Source organism: Apaloderma vittatum, unplaced genomic scaffold (assembly GCF_000703405.1).
Source record: "Apaloderma vittatum isolate BGI_N311 unplaced genomic scaffold, ASM70340v1 scaffold3296, whole genome shotgun sequence".
In the NCBI taxonomy this organism is placed as follows: domain Eukaryota; kingdom Metazoa; phylum Chordata; class Aves; order Trogoniformes; family Trogonidae; genus Apaloderma; species Apaloderma vittatum.
In genome coordinates this window covers 24,507-46,754 of record NW_009719822.1, presented here as the reverse complement: position 1 = coordinate 46,754, position 22,248 = coordinate 24,507, and the positions used below count along the sequence as shown (strand labels likewise).

The following is a 22,248-nucleotide window of genomic DNA, read 5'->3' as shown; positions in this document are numbered from 1 at the left end:
GCTTAGTGAATATAAAAAGAAATTTCTTATATCAAGTTAAAACCTCGTCCAATGCAACTTGGACCCACTGTCCCTTGTCTTCTCAGTGTGGCTCCTCATGATGAGAAGCGCTGACACGTAGTGTCTCGCGCTATTTAGAACCCAACTAACTTCCCGCGTCCTGGCTTCCTGCGCCACGAGTGCCAGCTGCATCTCCAGAATGGAAGGTACGTCGGTCTCTTTTGAGTTCTTTATGTCTGAGTTTTGGCAAGGGGCAGTTAGCTCCTGCTGTCATAGTTGAGACCAAAGAGAACTTACATCACAAAGATCTACAACTTTAATAAAATATGCTGGTTTTCCCCAGTGCTCAAATTAATTCTAAATAGAGCTACCGAGCAGCATTGTACAAAGTGTTAATGCAATATGTAACCACTTGGTAACGAAGCATCAAACTGCATCTACGCAAGACATTCTTAACATTTGCTTGTCATTTAAAGAGGTCAAGATTTGCAAAATGCAGTCCATAATATTTTACAATAATCTCGCCCCTTGTTTGAATTTCCACAATTTATCTTTCAAAATAGACACATCCTTCTGTAAAGAGATCTGTTTCCTTACAAATTCAGTGCAATCTTTTGTTCCCCAGCAACTGATTACTGTATGTGAAGATTAAGACTATGAAATTCTTGAATAAGGCCTCATCTATTAAAGGTGCTTCAAAGGCTGCTGAATTTATATTTACGGTTTCGAGTCCTAGTAATAATCTTATCATTCAAACTAATTAATATTTCTTAATATTCTTTACTTTTAATGGTACTCAATTGTAACAACTCCCACGGTATGGTCTGAGAGCAAGAAAACACAGGACTGGATATTTTCCAAGACCATAATTTAAGAGGAGAAAGAGGATTTCGAATAAATCATACAATTTTATATTTATTTTGAAAATGAAATTACGTAATGATAGATCTTTCTCTCCAGTTCCTGGTTGCCTCTAACAAATGACCAGTGTAGCACTGAATTGGAAAAGAATGAACTGCTGCTGTTTGTGCATGAAAAACACACATCCTTGCTGAACGGATCTCAAAATTCACTGCATAACGTGGCATAACATAGCAAGTGGTGTATGCATTTTAACTACATGTTGTTGTTAGTGTAAGGCACTTCTGGTTTAGTAAAATAACTGAAAAAACCCAACAGCTGCTGTTTAGAAATAATTACCTTCCAGATATGGAGGCATGCATGAAGCCATAAATAATAAATGCTGTATTTCAACAGCATAAACACAAAAGCAAGAAAATACTATGTTTGCACCTGCCACCTCCTTTTCGTGTTCAGATACGCACATGAACACTATATTGCTTAAGATGGGAAAGTTACATGCTCACAGCTAACGAATGCAAATTTGCTTTCTATGAACAGTGGAACTACATCCGTGGCAAAAGTTATTTCTCCCGTGTTAAGCGTCCAGCTAACTTAACGGTGCATCCAATTAAGTTGAACTGAGCTAAAAAATCGGAACACTCAGAGTTTGTCTCAATGTCCTTCTGTAGCTGTATTCACGTCCTTCAGCACGCTAAGTATATACCTATTTATATGCATCTCAAGAACTTCATCACTGGAAACAAAATGGAAGAATATGACGAATTAGTGATTAATTACCTTCTCTCTGATGGACTCTCCAGGAATAAGCTGTGGTTCGATGGTAATAAACAGGGTTATGTATGAGCCCTCACTCAGATTTCGCACAGAATCATAACCTCTCTCAACTCCCAGGTTCTTTTCTTTGCTGTAGCCAAGGAGGACTGGGGGAATATTCACCTTAAACGTACCCTCAATCTACAACATACACAGAGAGATACTTCTCATTAGAAGCAAAAAAGCAAAATTTCCTTCTCAAATACATTTGCTACTCACATTCAGATATTTTATTCCTTTGATTTATTATTCTGAATTACAAAACAATTAAATGGGAGAATAAGACATATACATACACTGATCATCTGTGTGAAAAACGAGACATCTCATTGTTAAATATATTAATTCAGCCTCTCTTGCATATTACAGACACTAATCTTTAATGTAATGGAAATCATACACACTGGCTCTTAGAGAAAGTAAAAGTGCCAGCCTTTCGCTATTTTTCTTTCATATCACCATCTCCACATGGCACTATTTACCTGGAAAAACAACAAAATGGCAAAATACAGGTTGCAGGACTACGCTTCTGAAGGCAGCCTCAGAGCAGCAGGCCTTTGCCTGTGTCTGAGTGATGCAGGAATGATGCTCCAGCTTCTCACAGACGGACACCTTCCACGCAGATGCTGCTGATGCTTCTTGGGTGCAACTGGAGCTGGGCCCGTGGGGCAGCTTCCCCACGGAAGGGTGCTCGCATAGACACACCAGCCCTCTGCACCTCCCTCTGCCACCACAAACAGAAGGCGAGACCTTTCTGAAAGGTCATGTCAGACAAGAGCTGGCACGCTCCACACTTGTTTGGGCAAGTCTCACCTGTGGACGTACACAACTTCAAGAGAAAAGCAGGAGTTAACCTCCTGTTTTGGAGAGAATTCAGATGAGTGCCATCGGGGAGGGTATCTTCAGTGGATGTGGAAGATGAACAGGTGACTCACTGGGCTGGCTCATCATTTGAGACAAAAAAAAAAAAGTTTTGATACACACTCTAAATAAATCACTTGGAATTTCTGCTGCAGTAGAGTAGAACAGGATGAAGAAGTGCTTCATTTGCTACTGAACTTTAAGTAGCTAGTGCTGGATGCACCTTTGTATAACCACTGGACTCATCGGGCTTTTTCAATTTCAGTAAGAAATCCTATTTTAAAGAAAAGAATCTCTAATGCTAAGAAGATATACGCAAGCACTCGTGCTACGGTTAGGAAATCACAAACTGCAACAGCTCCTCGAAGAATCAGGAGTGCATCTGATGGGAATCCTGGAGCTACTCTTGGTTCTACAACAGAAAGACTGACGCACCAAGAAGTAAAAAGAACAGAGGCTGACGTAAGGATCAGTAATCCTCAAAAGATGGATTATAGGCTGTGTCCTTCACTACGTACTGGTAAGCAGTCTGGCAGAATGTCTAGGTCTGCCCATTAAGTCTCTCCAGACTGTGAGCAGACACACTTCCCAGGTGAATTTCATGCATTCAGCATGCAACACTTCCCAAAAAAAGAGAAAAGGATCTTGTTCTTTCTTTTTTATTGACATATAACAATGATGGCCACATCATGTGACATTCTCTGCACAGGATGGCTAAATACTCATGAAAAGAAGAGGAGACCTTACTATTTGCATTTTTTGAAGTCAATGAAAGCTTCATTCTATTGGGCGCCACAACCCTGAAACACCGAAATTCACTGATTAACCTCCCAAGTTGAAGACAGCACATTATTAATGATCTAGCAGAAGCAAGTGGAGTAGTTAGACACGCACTGTCCAAAATTTCTCAGTAAAGAAAAGAACCCAATGCTTTCCTGAACCCCATGAGAATTACGTTCTGTTCTGCCTTGCAAATGGCGAGCCCGAGAAGACCACGCCAAGCACTGCACTCGAGGTAAATGAGACTTGTGCAGGCTCATCCTCCACCCAGAGAATCCAGGAGGCTCACAGTGTGCCTTAACACCCAGCTAGCCAGTACAGAGCAAACTAATTAGGATTTCAGCTGAGGTCAGAATTTTTGTGAAGTAAGAAACTGAGGCTTTTGTGACATGATGATTTGATCTACACATGAAAGCAACTGCCCTGCAGACAAAAAGAGTCCTACAGCAAGATCACAGTATGACAGGACTACTGAGGTGAAAAACTAGTTTCCTTAACCTAAGTCTAGGATGGGTGGCTGCACAAAAAAACTGCCTTTACTCTACGAAGAAATGCATGTTTCACTATTAATGCCATGACTACGTATTGATATCTTCTGAAGAAAGCTTCTCTTGAAAAGTTCTAAAAATGGAGGAAAGAGGGGATTAGGAGAGGCAATGGTGAAAATCTGCTGATTCATGAAAACTATGAAAGAAGAAGTTAGGTCATTTCCTATCACCTATCCAGGTAATACTCCTTCTCTTAGTTCACCTGTCCGGACCATGCAATACCAGAGATCTAAAAAGCCACCACCAAAACCAGAATTTGCAATGTTAATCTCATTACTGAAGGAAGCCAGGCTGCATTGTCAGTGTAGAAATACGTTTGTTCACCTCTTTTCCCTTCAAACCATTGACTTTACTGACAAATACTCAGCACACTGGTCACAAAGATATTTTCAAATAATTCCACAAAAATAAACTAGCAAGTTCAGAGGATATCACTAAATGTGACATTGCATTCTCTAGTTTTGTATTTTAAGATATTTACTCCCAAGTTATCGACACTTACTCTTGCTTGAAAATATATGGTAGTAAATGGAATCTTAACGCATCCCAGCCAGTGTCTCTCAACACGAGTGTGGATTTCACTGTCTCTTTCACGATCATCCTATTAAAAAAATTGACCAACATAATACTTTAAGACAGCTTAATTTCCTTTAATCAACAATTTAATCAAAGTATTACTAAAAATTCTGTATTCTTTTCATAATTTACTGTAAATATCAGTTCAATTACTAGTATGGCAATGATTTATCTGGATGCCTTTCAAGTGTGCGAGGGCCATGTGCTTGCGCTTCAAGGTTCAAGTTCTGTATAACCTATGATGGAGAACTCAAAAATCTAACAAGGAGTACACAAGAGTCTTCTCACACAAAGTGAATTAAGCTGTGGTCTTCTAAGGAAATATTTTACTAATACTTAAAAAAAGCTTTTTGAAGGTAAAATTGTATGAAAGTCTAACTAAACCATGTGGAATGGAGACATTGTTTTCATGGGTATTGCCTGTCAGGGATTTGCAAATCTATAAGTTACTAAAAAAAAATATATTAAAAAAAACCCACTCTTAAGGCTAGAGTGAGATCTGAGTTCCTAGACTGTATCTTTCTTCCTTTTGCTTCATCAATTCAGTTTTGAGGACAGAATTCTCTTCTCAGTGAAACATGTGCATTATTTAATTTTGGGTTATATTTTCAAGAATGTTGAGTGTTGCTATTTTTGTGTATGCTGAATTTACTGGGAAAGCTTTCAGTAGTTTCAACAGGGGAAGGAGTTATGCCAACACTGAGAGCTTGCAAAAATATCTTGTTACTAGTACTTGCAATTTTTATCTTGTTCCAAAAAAAATTATATAACCAAAAGATGTGAGTTTTTTTTCACCAAACAGCTTGTAAAACAGGATGAGACAGAGCAAGAGAAAAAAAAGAGACAATAAAAAATATCAAACTAGGATCATTCATCTGGAATTTAGTAAAAATTTCTGATTAAGTTTAAGAAGAACAGACTTAAGATTACAATTCATAAGTTGCCCCTCAATTTTAATGATATTTAATGAAATTTGAGATACTAAAACAGACTATATACACATGTTCAACTCTAGCAGTAGATTATGTGGTAAAAGCTGAATTTGTACAGATAAAAGTTAAGGCTATAAAGACTGCTCCCTCTAACAATCTTGCAGTGTTGACTAGATGCAAATTCATAAGGACTGACTAAATAGAGAAAAATGAGGCACAGGAGGGTGAAAGCTACTACACGGAAAAATCTTATTCTGTCAACTTCAAAAAGCTCATAAAATTCTCAAATGTGCCCTGTCCCTCAATGATGAACTCACCTCTACAGCATCATGAAGTACTTCATCAAAAACGTTAATGAAGAGTTCATCCTTCACTGACTGCAAACTGTGAGTGCTGTAGTCACTATTAGGAGCTCTGAAAAGGTTAAATAAACCAAAAAAGTAACTTGAATGGAACAGGAAAATTGGAATGAATTTGCACGCTCAAATTAAATCATTATCACTCAGTAATAATTTGGGTTTATTTTGCCATACTTAAACGGAAGCTCAAGCTCCTCATTCCAGTTGGGATTTGGACCCTCTGCTGTTGTCGTCCGGCAGACTGTTCGCTGAAAAGAAACTTCTACAAAAGGACGGACTAAAACCTATAAACAAAGATCAAAACAAAGGAAACAGACCTCTATAAAAATTTGTCAGAACATGCTAAATTAACTTAAATATTGCACTTCCCAGGCATTTCTGAAATTTAAATATTTTCTGTGCTAGTATTTCCAAAAGATTACATGTATTCAGAATACTTGATGTATTTATATACATCAGCAAAAACACATTTTCCCCTGAGAGTGGAAAAGCTACTGGCTAGCTAATCAAAGGAGGTAACTAAAACAGAGCACATGATCCAGATACCGGTGGAAAAAAATGCACCTGTATCCTCTTATCTGTAATCTGAGCAGCCTACTGCTGCAATCCCAGCTGTCTCTGACACTGGCTCCTATTACAGATAAGCAACTCCTATTAGACACAACAAACCCCTAATGTGATTAAAAATGCCTTAACGGAGCATTTCATTAACATCCAAATGCGTATGGCAGAACCTTTTCCACACTTTCAAAAAGCTGTACTTTTGGAGGAAAATCGTAAGAGAAACAAGCAAAAGCCTGGAAAGGTTTCCATCTTCACTCCTAAGGCTGCTAAATTTAGTTCTCAGTAGCAAGTAAACGTAGTTTGCGCGTGAAAACACCATGGGGAGACACAGGCAGAAGAGTAACAACAGAGCAGGAACATGCAGTATTTTCTCCTATTATTCTTCCAGGCTTCAACTGCTTTTAGATGAACTTTCCTAAGCATGTAATGATTTTTCCTTTTACAAACTCCCACTGGATCATTCTTCCAAATACTTGCCTGATACCCACTTCAAAATGCAAGCGAACCTCGAGTCTGCAGAACATGTAAGCAACTTCTCTGAGCGTCTGTTATCTGCTGCTTGAAGAATCACAGCCTTCCACTTGCTTTGAACCCTAACACCTCCCAGCTCCATCTGACAATCCCTCACCCTTGTACCGAAAGAGCCATTAAGCATTTAGTCAATCCCTATCCACAGTCTCTATATTACTCGTGATTTTGGGCCTCTCTACCATATTCCTACCTGTGGTTACTTCCATTCTGGTTGAAAAGCCCCTACCATTTTTCACTGTAAAATAGCCATTCCATATTTTCGACATCCTTATCACTCTTCTCTTAACCTTTTGCACCTTTATGGTCTTTCTGAAGATCAAGTAGTGGGCAAGTCAACTTCAGTAGTAAGACACCTTTCTGATGGTGTACGTTACTGTCTGGGGAGAAGAGGAATGCCCACAACGTCGCACAGGAAAAATGTTACTTTTGTAATATACCTGGTTAAATGCCCAATCTGGGCTAGCAGTTGGGCTCTGAGCTGCTGAAGAGGCTGCAAACATCTCATTAAAGGACCTCGAAGATTTAGATGGTTGTTGAAGTTTGCTACGAGAGGAAACAGACAACAAAAACAACAGGAAAAGACAAAGAGCACATTACAAAATATGAAACCCTCCCTTTCTGTATTAACCATACAGAATGGTTCATTAACAAAATAGAAGTCCTTCTGATATTTTTACATTAAACTTGGAAATATATTTGTGTTGATTGAATAAAGAAATGCCAGAAAGAGGTAGTGAGTGCATAGTTCCTGTAAGGCTCTCTTCTCCGAAGAGCTTATCAACCCCAGACTATTTTTTTTCCTTTGCCTCCCCCATATAATCTCCTTAAGCTACAGGTTTTTCAGTTTAAGGAGATGAATCCCCACAGAATCATAAACAGTGTAGACTTCATGGTATCCAGGCAAGGCCTCTATGACAAAATTAAACCCATACAAGTATTACACAATCATCAACCCATGAGTGAAATAAAATAAATGTTAGTATGTTTATTTTCCTAGTATTTCCACATAACTTCTTCTGGAATAACACCACAGTAGAGATTTTAAAAGAATAACTATTCATGGAGAAAGCAGCTCAAAAGAAGGTATCACATAATGCAAAAAGACTGGGAGGAGTTTTAGTTATTTTTGTAATACTGATAATGAATTCAATTTTTCATCTTTTCCTTCCTGTCAACATGTTTCTCATACAAATTGCTTTTCTCAGTCTGAACTTATTTAGACAAATCCATCCGACCCTCTATTAGAGTGGAGAGATAAAGCTGCAGAAGACACAGTATGCACAGTAACTGTTGAGCTGGAAAACACCTCCGAGTGAAACACAAGGTGTATTCGTTTAGGGGAGACAGCAAGCACGCTGCACTGGTACATTGCTTCTGGACCAGAACCAGGGTGTTCAGAACTCAGGTATCTCCATATGACACAGCATCAGGCGGGGCAGGCGTTGCCTGAAGGTAAGGGCCACCTTGAAAATTAGTCAGAGCCAAGTTAGGACCAGTCCATTAACATAAACAGACAGTTCACGAAGGGGAAGAGTAACACACTACACTCAGGAGGCAAATACAGTATCCCACAATGAAGAATTGAATATTTTAATACTTTTTTTTGGTATTTAATTACGATATTATGAATTAAAACAGTCTGTAAGCAGGCTTGCTTAAGGTATAAATCATCTGTTACTACCAGAGTCATAATGTTGTCAAAGCTGTAAGTTACAGTTTTTAATTCAAGCAGATGAATACAGCTGTTTGGTAAAACATTTCTTGGATTTAGCAGTTATTAAGAAATGATTGTATTATTCTACCAACTTACAAACCAGCAGTTCTTTATCATTATTACTAAAAAGATAACCATATCTAAGTTTTTATCATGAGGATCAAAACACCACACATGGCTGAATTTCAACATCAATTGATTCAGCTGTCCTCAAAACCCCTGCAACCAGAAAATGCATCTGTACTGGAAACAGTCATTTAAACATATACCTCATCACTGACTTTCTCACTGGAATATCGTAAGCTCTAACGACGTTCACCAACAGTTTTATGTCTCCATCTGACAAATTCTGTGCTGTGACCTTCTTCCTTTCTTTCCTTCTCGGCTTTAATGGTCGTTTTGGCTCTGTCAGCTTAAAGAGGCTGAGTCCCAAAACACTAATAATCGTAAAAGAGATATTTGGTCATTCTTCCATAAAATCCGGCATTCTAGTATTTCCATGAAACACATGCAAATTACGCAATAACAGAAAAAGCAAATATATGCTCTTGTTAATGCCAACAAAACTCTATCAAATCTTTTAATCATTTAGTATGACACAATCCAGTTCTGTCTTATATTTCAGAAATTAGAACTTAAAATGTGCAAAGAAGATTTTTTTTTACCAAACTAGGTAAGACAGAATAAGACAACTACACAGCTTCAAGGTAGATCTAAGCTACAGCGCTATGAACAAGGTATCTAGCAGATGATGGCAACGACTGTATGGAATAGGCAAAAAAAAAAAAAAATCTAATCACACAGCTACATACAACAAATAATAAGAATGAATATGCCACAACATACCCTGGACCCTCAGAACTTAAAACCCAAGGCCAAGCAGAATCAAAGGGAAATAAAAACAAAGCAAACCAGAAAATAAAAAGCAGATGTATGTTTTCACACATTATTAACTGCAGACATTCCAAAATCTACTTGAAAAACTGACAGCTGATGGCTTTATTTCCTTATACATAGTTAAAAAAATCACAGTAATTACTGTTAAAATAACACAAACCCACGAGTTTATATCTGCAGTATCTCACCGAGTAGATGCTTTCACAAATAATGGTGTATTTTAAATTCACTAACCATATAAATTAGGAAATAGAAGCTGTATGAATTATTATTCATTGTAAGACAATATCAACAAAGCATTTGTTTTTTAAGAACTCCAAAAGCTGATTATGTTTCGTTCAGCTTTTTCCATTCTGTGATGTGAATACACAAACTAAAAAATAGGATGAACTCTTCTGTAAGAGAGCAAGTCTTTGTATCTCCAGCAGATGGGACTGTTTAGATTTATATTGCTGATGCAAAAAGCTTTGTCTGCACTTTAAGGATGTCACATTTATAGCGAACACAAGCAGATCTGACATAAAAGAAGAAATAACTATCTTTCACAACCTGTTTACGTACAGAGATTTTAAGTGAGCAACACTAATTGTCATCTAAGCTCCTAAATGTCAAAATCAACAAGTATGGGTTTGCAATAAAAATTGAAAGAGAAAGTGCTTAAGTAATAAAACAAATAATAATGATGAGCTAGGGCTCATCAGATCACTGCCTGATGCATTATCTCCTGATAAATTTTATTTATGTGCTGTCACATTATTTCTGCCAAAAACAAAACTTAAAAAACTTTTTATGCACTTTGTGAATCAATATCCTGTCTGTACTGACAGAGGGGTACATAGTGATTGGAAGTTTATATATTATACTAAATGAAAAGGCAGTTAGTCACACTGATACACTTTGCAAAAATAAAAAAAATCAGAGATGTTATTACATTTATTATTTTAATTTAGAGCAAATAAAGATAGTTCCATTACCCCAGGCTGGGAATCTCCTCTTCATTGACAAGGTCAGAGAGAATGAAATGGTGTTTCGCTATGAGGAAACGGTTTATTACTGATTCTCGAACCTGTGGATGGGGAAGGAGAAGACATAAAAGCACATTTCTAATCCAAACCCACTGCAAATACGTGTGTTCCACCTATTATACACATAAAAAATGTCCAAATATACATTCTTTAATTTTTTTCCCCACTTTTAAAATAGTCATGGTCCAAGGAAAGGTTTATTTCCACCAGGTATTTCTTCAGAATATAACATAGGCTCATTTTACAAATAGAATGAATCTCTAGAAACATGCTGCCTAGCCAGATGTGAGAACATATGAAACCAGACAATCAGAAAACAGAGTCTTATCTGGTTACAGCGCATCATCAGAAACAACAGGCATCGCTTTTCCACGTATAACTAAGGTTGCAGAAAAGGCTGTAGAAAAAGCTATATGATATTAGTTATGGGGAATAAAAGCAACAATTTGGACTGCAGAATAACTGATGAATGCTGTATTACAAATACTATGACTTCAAATGTTTAAAATCCTCAGTTCCTTTCATTTCTATGCTGAGGTCACAGACTGAAGATGAAATAACTAAGTGGAAGCAGACTGACAGAGCATTGCCTTTATCCTTTTTACCTACCACTAACCGCTGGTAATCCCTACACACTATATATTACAAGATCGGTTGCAGAACAGCAATAAGCATCTTCTGCAATACATCTCTTTTTGTGGCTTTTAAAAGTTTTTAAGTTATTATTCTTATTATACCTTTGTGTTGAAGTGACAGGCATATAAAAATCACATTTAAGAGTGAACTGAATTTCAGTTCTGATGTGAGCAATCTAATTTTCAAGCACATCTGACAATTTATAAAAGTGTAGAATATCCAAATAGTTTTAGAAAGGCTACTTTAATCTAAAAAACAAAGGTACCATAATGTATGTTACTCAGTACTACCATACTATTACTCAGTGCGCTGCATAAACGGTATGCTTGAGTAGACTCTTAAATAATACTAAGCAAATCATACAGAGCTGACACAGACATGACATCTTTGTTAAAAACATTTTTTTATATTGTGATACTGAATCTAGGCTTTTGCACTTGCCTGGGATATTTACATACTTCACTGTCTATGATTCTTTTACACACCATTCTTTCTAATAGACAATTTATTTCGTTCTGCATCAAATCAACCTTATCATCACATTACATGTTTTGCTGGCTGGCCAGGATTTGAAACACTTTCAGATATTTCCAATACTGGTAATAAACTGGTAGCCATGTTTTGCACTTGTAATTTTGCCAAAATAGTCTGAAATTGCAAGCTTATCATCTCTTGGTTATATGACCAATGTTTTCCTGCATTTTTTCCCCCTAAGGATTAAAGAGAACGAAGAGACTAGAAAAGTAAATTAAATAGAGGTAAGAGGCAGAAGGTGTTAATCTAATACCACAACGAATGGAATGTGATGGAAGATATTGCCCTCTGCCATAGGCTGCAGGGCAAGAAACTCTGTGTATTGCATTAAATGATTTTTGACAGCAGTCAGGGCCACTTTCATGGAGCTAATTAAGGTCTTAGAATCATAGCTTGCAAGAATGAGAACAGGGAGGAGAGGGAAATTGGTGAATACCTGGGACACAGCAATACAAATCTCTGGGACACTGGAGCAAAAAATTTACAGAACTGGTAGAAAATTCCAGAATGGCTAGTCATTTTGTATATTGCATCATTCTGCATCATAGAATCACAGAATTGTCAGAGTTGGAACAGACCTTAAAGATCATCTAGTTCCAACTCCCCTGCCATGGACAGGGACATCTCCCACTAGATCAGGCTGCTCAGAGCCCCATCCAGCCTGGCCTTGAGCACTTCCAGGGATGGGGCTTCCACTACCTCTCTGGGCAACCTGTGCCAGTGTCTCACCACCCTCATGGTGAAGAACTTCTTCCTAATAATAACATTAAATGAGTCATTCACAAACCTGCACTTGTTCAATTAGACTTGTTTCAGGCTTAACTTGGAATTTTAAAGACGTCTGTGGGTCATGTTTAGAGATTAACCAGTCTTTAGTAGTCATGGAAAGAAAACATCCAAGTATAGAAGCAACATATGGCCTAGAGAAAGATGGTGGATCTGTGCTTTTTACAGCTTACCTTCTGTAGGTAATTGGCAACAACTGCTCTGTGTGCATCTAGGTAATTTTTGCTGTCAATCACCTCCCTCTCTTGCAGTCTCTTCTCATAGTCCTAAAGATATTTGCTAGAGTTTGTGATTCAATATATATTCAGTGATTTATTACATACAAGAAAAATGGTAAACATTTCATTAATATTAATGTATGGATCACAGGAAACCAAAACAGATGTCAGAGGTTTATAAACCTATTTTTAATGCTAATGCATACAGCAATAGCATTGCTAAACTTTCATGAGTAGAGACAAGAATTCCATTAAGTTACAAAACTAATGTGGTTTAAATTACTATGAATAACTTGAAGAGTTCCTTATCTTCTTTTAAAGCTGAGCTCTGACCTGCTGCTGTAAACTGAAATTCCATTTGAACTGGAAATGGTTTCTCTTAATGCAACTGCAGTAGGAAGGATCCTTTATGAATATAAGTGATGCAGTATTCATGGCAGAGGACCTGAAATCTCAACTGTGTTTCTAGCTATATGTTATATGTTTTAACATAAAACTAGTTTTCAGAGTGTTTAACACTAGAAGAAACCCTAGCTTGTGGGAGAGTTTGTGGAGAAACAATTACTGAGCTGTTTTTAAGTTATATTCAAGAAATAAAGAGATGTAATAGCATAATAAAAACCCTTTTGTTTGTATATTGTGAAAAAGGGAAAGCCCTTTAAGCAGACAGAATGAAGATCTGGCTTTGCCTGAGGTTTGATAAAAGTGTCCATTGCCTAACCGAGGGGCTGAGGTGAATACTGGTTATAACCAGAAGGAAACATTTAGGAGAAGTATTTGGTTCTTGGGGAAAAGTATGGCGACAGAATATTTCTCAAGGTTGTGGTTACTCTTCTGGTGGACTACAATGAGAGCTGGACTGATGGATGCAATTTTTACTCACGAGCTTAGAAAGGATCTCATAAATTAAGAGAAGGCTAGAGCTGGCACTCAGCTTCCAAGCAAAACACAGAGCCAGGAGCTCTCTCAGGACCCACAGCTCCAGGGCAGTCTGCACATCAGGTTGGCTTTAGAACCACAGCTAGTTATCATGTAAAAGCTACTCAGTAAAATTAATCTTCGGGTCATTTTCCTACTGTTGTTAAAAGAACATAATTTTTCCCTAATATAAAGGGACCAGGAAGCACATTCTGCAAACATGTTTCATTATTTCCACAATAAATCTTTGTCTAACTTTTTCAGTGCCTAATAATTAAGTGTTGAATTACTTCAGATTATCAACAAAATAAAATAAGAATAGCTCTCACAAGCCAGAAATCTTATTTTTTCAGGCTGCTCAAGTAATGACTAAGCTAGAAGTCCAATAATGGGAATTGAACGTCTAATGGGTACATGCACAAGCATTGCTCCCTTCAGAATTCTTTTTACTGCAATATCTTTTAACTATCACAAATCATTAATTAGTACTTGTTAACTTAGTAAACTGTTGACATTAAATGAACTCCCAGAAGAAAAAGGAGAAGATCATAAGCTTCTGATAAAGCAAATACTCAGATACAGACGGATTAGCCCCAACTCTGGTGCTGAACGCCAAACAAACTGTTCCCATCTGATCCAAGACACCTGTGATGCTTTATCTCTGTAAGTGTATCAAGACATCCTGCTGGCCCATGAGCGCAGCACGCCTCGGATTATCCAAATCTACAGCCCCTGCTGCTGGGTTCACTGGTAGAGATGATGGAGTCAGTTGTTTCGAGGAATGCAACGAGGCAAAAATATAAAAAGAAGATTTCATAGCAGTACTGCACATTAGCACTGTGCACTGTAAAAAGACCAAAGAGGACAAATAAAACCATCACTTGGGGAAACACCACAGAGGGGAAAAAAAAGATGACAGTTTCATGACCTAACTCCACGGCTGGGATGGACTTAACCTTCTTCATAGCACCCAGTACAATGCTGTTTTGAATTTGTGACTAAAATGGTGTTGGTAACACACCAGCGTTCTGACTATGGTTGAGACATGCTCGCGCAGTATCAAGACCACCTCTTTTTCCAGCTTACACGCAGCAAGCAGGTTGGGGATGTGCAAGAATTTGGGAGGGGAAACAACAGGAACAGTCAACTCAAACTCACCAAGGGCTATTCCATGCTATGTAACATCATGATCAGTAGTAAAATGTTAAGGGATTTGGGGGAAGGCAGCCATTGCTCAGAGACTCGCTAGGAATCAGTTTACATCTGAGAGGCGGCAAGTGCCTTTACATTACTTGGGTTTTGTTTGTTTTTTCTTTCTTCTTCCTCTTTCCTTTGCTTATAAAACTAGCGCAACCCATGAATTTTCTTGCTTTTGCTCTACCTATTCTCTGAGACCCTGTTCAGCATGGGAGGGAGAAAGGAAGTGTAATGCTTCACTGCCTACCATGGTTAAACAACAGCAGGAAACTTCCATTATCAGATTTAGGTACGACTGCAGAAATTCTCATTTAGGAATAGCAATAGGACATAGACTGAAAATGTCACCATCAGCAGTTAGTGATACTACTTCGGATATACGGGGTGGGATAACCTGAGGAAATATGGGTTTGAGTGGACTGAACGGACCACCTGTTGGGTTGAAAACAGGATGGCCAACTGAGCTCTAACAGTAAGGATCAAGAGCACAATGTCCAGCTCGTGTTCTCTAAGTAGCAAAGCACCCCTGGGCTTGGCTGTAGGGCCAATATTACTCTGTATCTTCACCAGTGAACTGGGTGAGGAGACACAGCACACTGTCAGCAATTCAACCAGTGACACTTGATTAGGAAGACTGGTTAATACAACAAATGACTGAACCACAATTCAGAGGGCTCTTGCTAATTGAAGACTATGACAACTGAAGTCTGAATAAAGAAAAGGCAAAATTCTGTACTGAAGATGGAGTAATGCCACATGCTGGCACAGACTGAAAAGCAACCAGCAGAACACCATATTGAAAAGAATCTGGGCATTACGGATGCCCAGGGTCTTTGCCAATTCATATTTCAGTACCTCTAGAGATGGCAATTCTATAAGATTCCTGGACAAAGAGTTCTAGAATTTGAATACATTCTTTGATGCCATTCAAGAATTAATTCATTCAAAGAAAAATATTTACCTCATTAAAAGAATATTTTCATTATATCTAACTGGAATTTCTCTTGGGAGTAACATGTCTATCATCACCTTGCCTCTAAGATGAGTCTTGCTCTGTTTTCTCTGCATCATCTGAAGGAAGCAGTAAGATACCCCCTTGGCCTTGGCTTAGGCCAGAACAGTCCTTTCAGCCTCTCCTTGTACATCAAGTTCGCCAGCCCTGTCGTTATTATTCTAGTACCTCTGTGCTGGATTTGCTCCAGTATTTCAGTGTCTTTCTGGCACTGGACATGGTGTTCAGCTTCATTAGTCTGGTGAGGAAGAGATTAATGAGCAATCCAGTACCTGCTCACAAATATTTGAGGGGCAGTTACAAAGAAGTGGGTGCCAAACTCATCTCTGTAGTTCCAGACAATGAAACAAGGGAAAACAGTCATTAAATACAACTTGGAAGGCCCAAATTGGACACGAATGATAGATTTTTTTTTATTTTAAATTTTTTTTTTAATAATCACTGGAAGGATAGTGCAGCACTGGAACAGGTTACGCAGAAATGCTGTGGCATCTCCCATTTAGAGGTTTTCAAGACTTGGCTAGACAAATACACAGCTGACCTCATCTCATGCTGGCAAAAGTCCCACCACTTCAGTGGAAAGCAGGACTAGATGACCTCCAGACAATATTTTCCAAACCATATTTCCACAATTCTATGAATTTTCAGACTTCTTTGCCAAATAGCTAGTGAATGAACTAGGAACAATACCACTTTAAACTTAATTTTGAAAATCTTGTCAAATAAAAATGAACTTGGAATAGGTAATCATGTGCTTATCCAATTTACCCTTAATGGAAAAAAAAAACCAACTAAAACAATTCTTAAACTATGGCTTTCAATTCTGAATGATAACTTGAAGTGAACATAGCTCCATACAATTAGCTGGATCAAGAACGTATATCAAAGATGTGGCACATTTTTAAATAAAACTAATCTAAAATTAAAATGGAAAAATCTTATTGTAAAGAGCCAGACATGACTGAACTAATAAATACCTTTAAAAAAAGATATAATCAAAAAAAATGGAAGAAAGGAGTTTTTCAAAGAAATTTATGTAATTAGAAGTAAGGGTAAAGCAGCAGAATCTGAGATGATTATGATCCTCCTAAGGCTGTGAACACACTAAAATGCTCTTCAGCTACATGAACTGCCAAAGAACAAAAAGAATGCACAACTTAACACTAATAAAAGAGTTGAGATTAAAATAATTGAAGTATGACCCAAATAAAAAATGCACATATTTCACTAAAGTAATTAACAGACAGGCAAGGACAGGGTAAACTAATTGGAACAACGTACTAAAGCAGAAATAACTGCAACATAGGCTGTAGTACAACATAAAAAGGTTTTAATTCTCTTCAGAGTCATTGCTTCCAGCAGTCTCCACAGAAAGGGCTCAGAAGTTAATAAGCCTAAGCCAGTATTATCTTTGCATTATCCTTCTATATTTGAAATCACTTTAAAAAAAAAACACCAAAAGTGTCTCTTACCTTTAAAAAACTCTCTTCTTAGAACATTTGTGTCTACAGCAGTTGCTGTGATCTATTTTTCTCTTTCCACAGTATCACTGTGGAAATGACTGAAGCAATAGAATTGTCATTTTCTACACATCAGTGTAGCTGTACATTCTTTAAGGCACCAACTGACTTAATCGCAAGTCAAATATTATTAGCATTAAAACTAGAAAAAAAATATTTCGGTTAACAATCTACCTGGAAGATTTTCTCACTGATTTCTCGTTCATGCAAAGGGACTTGCTTATAGTTTCGGAATTCTGTCACCTCCTCATTTCTGAGCTGCAAGAGTCGGAATCTCTTTGATCTGTTAAATTCCTCATCAGAAACAAAATTAAATTCTTGCTGCAGCTGCTCCAACCTGAAGAAATCAGGAACGCGTGCCTCTCCACTTGTAGCAACCTAAATTAGTCCAAAAATTAACATTTTCATGCAAAGTGACAGGTCTATAAAACAACTTCTGTCTTACATGCACATTGGTAGGACGTTCATTTTAAGCAAAAGCAATTGAGATGGATCTCAGAGCCTGAAACACTAAGTAAGTTTTTGCTGAGCAAAGTATATGAGATTATATATTTAAGAATACAGTAAAATTCCATTACCTCCTAATATAAACAAAACATGATGATTAATGGACTTGATCCTTTCTGCCCTATGAATAGAGACTGAGAGAATTGGGAATGTTCAGTCTTGAAAAGAGAAGGCTGAAAGGGGGTCTTATTAATGTATACAAATATCTGAGGGGTGGGTGTCAAGAGGAAGGAGTCAATTTCTTCACAGTGGTGCCCAGCAATAGAACAAGGAAGAGTGGGTTAAAGTTAGAACACAGGAAGTTCCGCCTCAACACGAGGAGAAACTTCTTGACTGTGAGGGTGACAGAGCACTGGCACAGGCTGCCCAGAGAGGTTGTGGAGTCTCCTTCTCTGGAGACTTTCAAAACCATCCAGATGTGTTCCTGTGTGACCTGTGCTAGGGGATCCTGCTCTGGCAGGGGGGTTGGACTAGATGATCTCTAGAAGTCCCTTCAGATCACTAATATTCTATGATTCTATGATTAAAGAGTAGGAAAAGTATAGTATGACAATGTAACCTAGGAAGCTACACTGTGAACACTGTTCATTTATACAACTTCAGCTATGTAAATAGCTCCTCCAACTTGATGTTTAGACAAGTCCCAACTTCTAGAGCACACTAGTCCTCTTTGTGCAATTATCACTAACGAGCAACCTCCTATTTAATATTATACCAGTACAGTGGGAATACCCCTGCACTTTAGAAAACAACAAACTCAAAATCTGTATTTTTAAACTTTGTGTATTCCCTTATACCACTAGAACTCTACTGAATACATTAATAAATCACATTTTTAGAGGACATTTTTAGCAGGCATTAGCAGACAAATTCAAATGCTACTGTCTCACTGGCATGCATGCAGATTGCCAGAGAAGGTACTGGTGACTAGGAGTCTCACAGCTCCACTACAGCTCTGCAAAAGCCACTTACCATGATCAGCTGCATCAGAGCTGCATTGTTTGGGTCATTTGGATCAAGTTTTGCTTCCTCTGCCCACTTTGCTAGTTTCTTCATGTCAGTTAAGCCTGATGTGCCAATGGATGCAATAGCATCAATATTTTTTAAAGCACTAAAAAGACAGAATTGACAGAACTGATACCTAAAACACATGATTTAGCAGCATAAAAACCGTATTTAAAACAATCTTAGAAAAAACCAGAATGCTCCCCACAACCTGAATAGCAAATTCCACCAAGTAATTCTGAGTTGTAGCTACACAGCTGAGGGAATGGAGGACTGCAAAGGGAAGTAAAGTGGAAATATGAAGGAACTGGTCCAAGAAAGCTTTTGTATAAGGTACTAAGGTGCTTACAGATACACTTACAACACACCTACACGATTCCATGTTGCTTTTTACTAGAAGTAAGATGATAAATAGTCTCCTACTAGAAAATCATAAAAATGAGTTATTCAGCATGAGTTGTCTATAAATAATATATTAAAAAATAAAATCTCTAACCAAAATCTGTTTGCCAAAAGTGTGTGCTTTAAGATATCTGCAGGGGGTTACAGCACAAAGTAAAGTATCTAAACTTAGGGAAAAAGACTGTGAAAATTCTTGATTATGAAAATCTGAGGGGTTTTTTAAAATACTTGCATAATCAGTTCACCATGAATTACTGAAAATTCATATCATATTACCTTGAAATGCCTGTGCTTTGTTGAGATACTGGAGGAATTAAGGGGATTCCTTTTTCTCCAACTGCCCAAGAGACACTATTGGATACTTTGCCAGAGGTCATTAAACTCATTCTGTTGCTACCATCAGCTTCAAATGAAAAGGACACACCTATTGAGGGAGGAAAAAAACAAACCCATATTAGTATATTTATGCATTCAAACACAGTGTCTAAACATTTTTAAAAATACTTTCTGAAAGTAAGTAGTCAAATAAGCTGTGTTTTTATATAAATGGGGCGATGTGAAAAAACTTGACTCCATTGCATGCTGTGGGGAAGGGTTCTGCTCCACAAAAGGAGTGAAGGTTTCATCCCACCTACAGAAAGGCTTTCCATGTGGGCTGGAAGGAAAGGCTATATCTTGAAAGCTACGCCAAAGGCTTTTTTTCTTTTTTTTCCCCTTCACACTATTGTGGCCTCCAATCGGGACACGGGGAGACACACCATCCATAACGCTGCTGCCTCCTTTGAGAACACACGTAGAATTAGTCTCGAGGAGAAAAGACAACGCAGAAAGAACCGTGCCTCGCCGATACCGCCTAAGGAGACTTTCCGCTGTGCCTTTTGCAACTGGACTTGCCCATCCCGCATCGGCCTTTCTAGCCATCAGCGCGCTTGTAGCAAGTGTGGGTAGAGCCCTTCCCATATCTTCATTTGTGAAGCCCAGCCATGACGATGATTAATGAAACAGAAATTCAGAGTCAAAAGAATTATGGCTGACTGAAAAATCAGTCCTAAAGCTTTGTGATACACAATTGTATATACCTCATGGTCAGTGACACTGACACACATATTTGTTGCAATGATTTTTTATATTTCTTTCTTCCACAGTTTAACAATTCTTCTGCTAAAGCTTGATCTGCATTTCATATATGACAAATTTACGCCAGTCATCTCATAATGCTGTTCAAACTTCTTAAATAAACTTGAAAGTTCCATATTCTACTACATATTATTCTTGTTTCCCCTTTTCCTATCTCTTCCTTGTTTTATCTTTCTAAAGTCCCAGGGATAAAATGTGTTGCAGGATTTCAGCAAAGCAAATAGGAAGACAAAAAGTTACTCTACATATACACTTACACAGCCAGTTCTTCAATTGTTTAAAACATGAAAATCATCAGAGCTGTACTGATTAATACCACCTGCTTGCTCTGCAGTCAGAGGCCTGATTAAATACTAGAAAAACACCCAAACTCCTTCTATAGCTAGTACTACAACCCAAATAATAAATACGCACATTTTTATTGTACACAGCTTAAAATGAGAAGACAAAAATTCCACAGCAAACCTGAATAATAAGAATCATGACTATTTTATAAGATTCGGTTACAGAAGCTATAAATGCTCTTAACATAATTTACTCTGAAACTTATGGCAGCCTGTTACTGCTACGTGGCTTCAGCAAAATGAGAAACATTGAACTGAGAAGGACTGAAAGTCCCTACCACTCCCAACTCCTTCATGGTCCAAGTTCACACGCTGATTGCTGCTGAACTCTATTTCTTCCATAGGAGCATTGCCTGTCAGAACTGTGGTCTCAGGAACAGGTATGAACACTTCAGCCAACAAGGTAGTACTGCTCATACCCATCGTTTCATATATCTAGGAAAAAACATGGTGAAAGACTTAACAAAAAAATTTACACATGTATTCATGAGAAGTTGAAAACATATTATAGGGACAAAATGTTTTACTATGACTTAAGCATGAAATAATTCATTTAAGGTGATTGTATTCATTTACTTTCTATAATATCCGATTAGCAGACATTTCAGCTGCCAGCAGCTAACTTGGCTGATTTTTTCTTCAAAGTGTTCCCTTCTCACAACAAACTCTGGGCTTTAAAGAGCATCACTATACAATATGGAACTGCTTGTGACAGTCCCTGGCATCAGATGAAGATGCCAGAGCGACTGTGCCTCACTAATTCCCCCTTTGCACAAAAAGCAGGGTAAGGCACAGAGTCCCCATCCTGGCAGGACTGCAGCCTGCTTCCCTCGTTCCCGGCCAGCTACAAGCTCAGAGTGATGCGACTGATTTCCCCATTTGGATATTTTTAATCCAAGAAATGGTATTCCTTTTTCCTTTCGATATGTGTGTTACATTAATTGAGCACCCTCCCCTGAACCACCAGTGGTAAATTACCCAACAGGAAAAGTCATCTAACAGAAGTTGGATCCTGGCCCTATTCCTGCTAAAAATATATTGCATTGGCTCTGAAAATTATTCATGCAACTCATTCATTAATTCACACTCGGGATGGGGTGGGGGTGCTTTGACTTAACTGCACTGTTGCTGTAGTACAGTTATGGACCTGATGAGCAACGAATATTTTCATATACCCTTCCAGCAAACATTACAACGATTTTACAGTGTGGACAGTAATGTTTTAGGAAGACCATTTTGGCAAGTTTATCTGCAATATGAATCAATTTTGCTAAAATTAAGAGGCTGCTCCTCCAACATTTAATCACATGTCCCAATTATTTAATTTCCCCCATGCAGCCCAGAGTCACATTATATGTAACACACACACACACACACACATATATATAAACAAGCGCAAACATTAAAAATGTAGCAGTAAAATTAAAAGTTTGTGACTGGAGAAGCAAGGAAAGGGTATAACGATTGACGAGTCTTTCACATGATTTTCAGTCTTTACAACACTACCACAGACCAAAATACAAATATTACAGGACTAATTACATTTCATATTATCCTTTTATCTTTTA

At 37.9% G+C, this 22,248-nt stretch overlaps 1 protein-coding gene across 1 annotated transcript in view; it reads right to left on the bottom strand.

The window, feature by feature from the left end:
• Positions 1-22,248, bottom strand: part of CC2D2A (coiled-coil and C2 domain containing 2A) — a 48,339-nt gene that overhangs the window by 7,608 nt on the left and 18,483 nt on the right. The window contains exons 14-25 of the mRNA XM_009870771.1: positions 20,959-21,115; positions 19,476-19,623; positions 18,765-18,903; positions 17,460-17,663; positions 12,594-12,686; positions 10,414-10,505; positions 8,812-8,979; positions 7,266-7,371; positions 5,908-6,017; positions 5,692-5,788; positions 4,369-4,467; positions 1,642-1,818 (exon numbers count right to left, since the gene is read on the bottom strand). Of these exons, the coding sequence (XP_009869073.1) occupies positions 1,642-1,818; positions 4,369-4,467; positions 5,692-5,788; positions 5,908-6,017; positions 7,266-7,371; positions 8,812-8,979; positions 10,414-10,505; positions 12,594-12,686; positions 17,460-17,663; positions 18,765-18,903; positions 19,476-19,623; positions 20,959-21,115 (1,590 nt within the window). The remainder of the gene's footprint in view (positions 1-1,641; positions 1,819-4,368; positions 4,468-5,691; positions 5,789-5,907; positions 6,018-7,265; positions 7,372-8,811; positions 8,980-10,413; positions 10,506-12,593; positions 12,687-17,459; positions 17,664-18,764; positions 18,904-19,475; positions 19,624-20,958; positions 21,116-22,248) is intronic.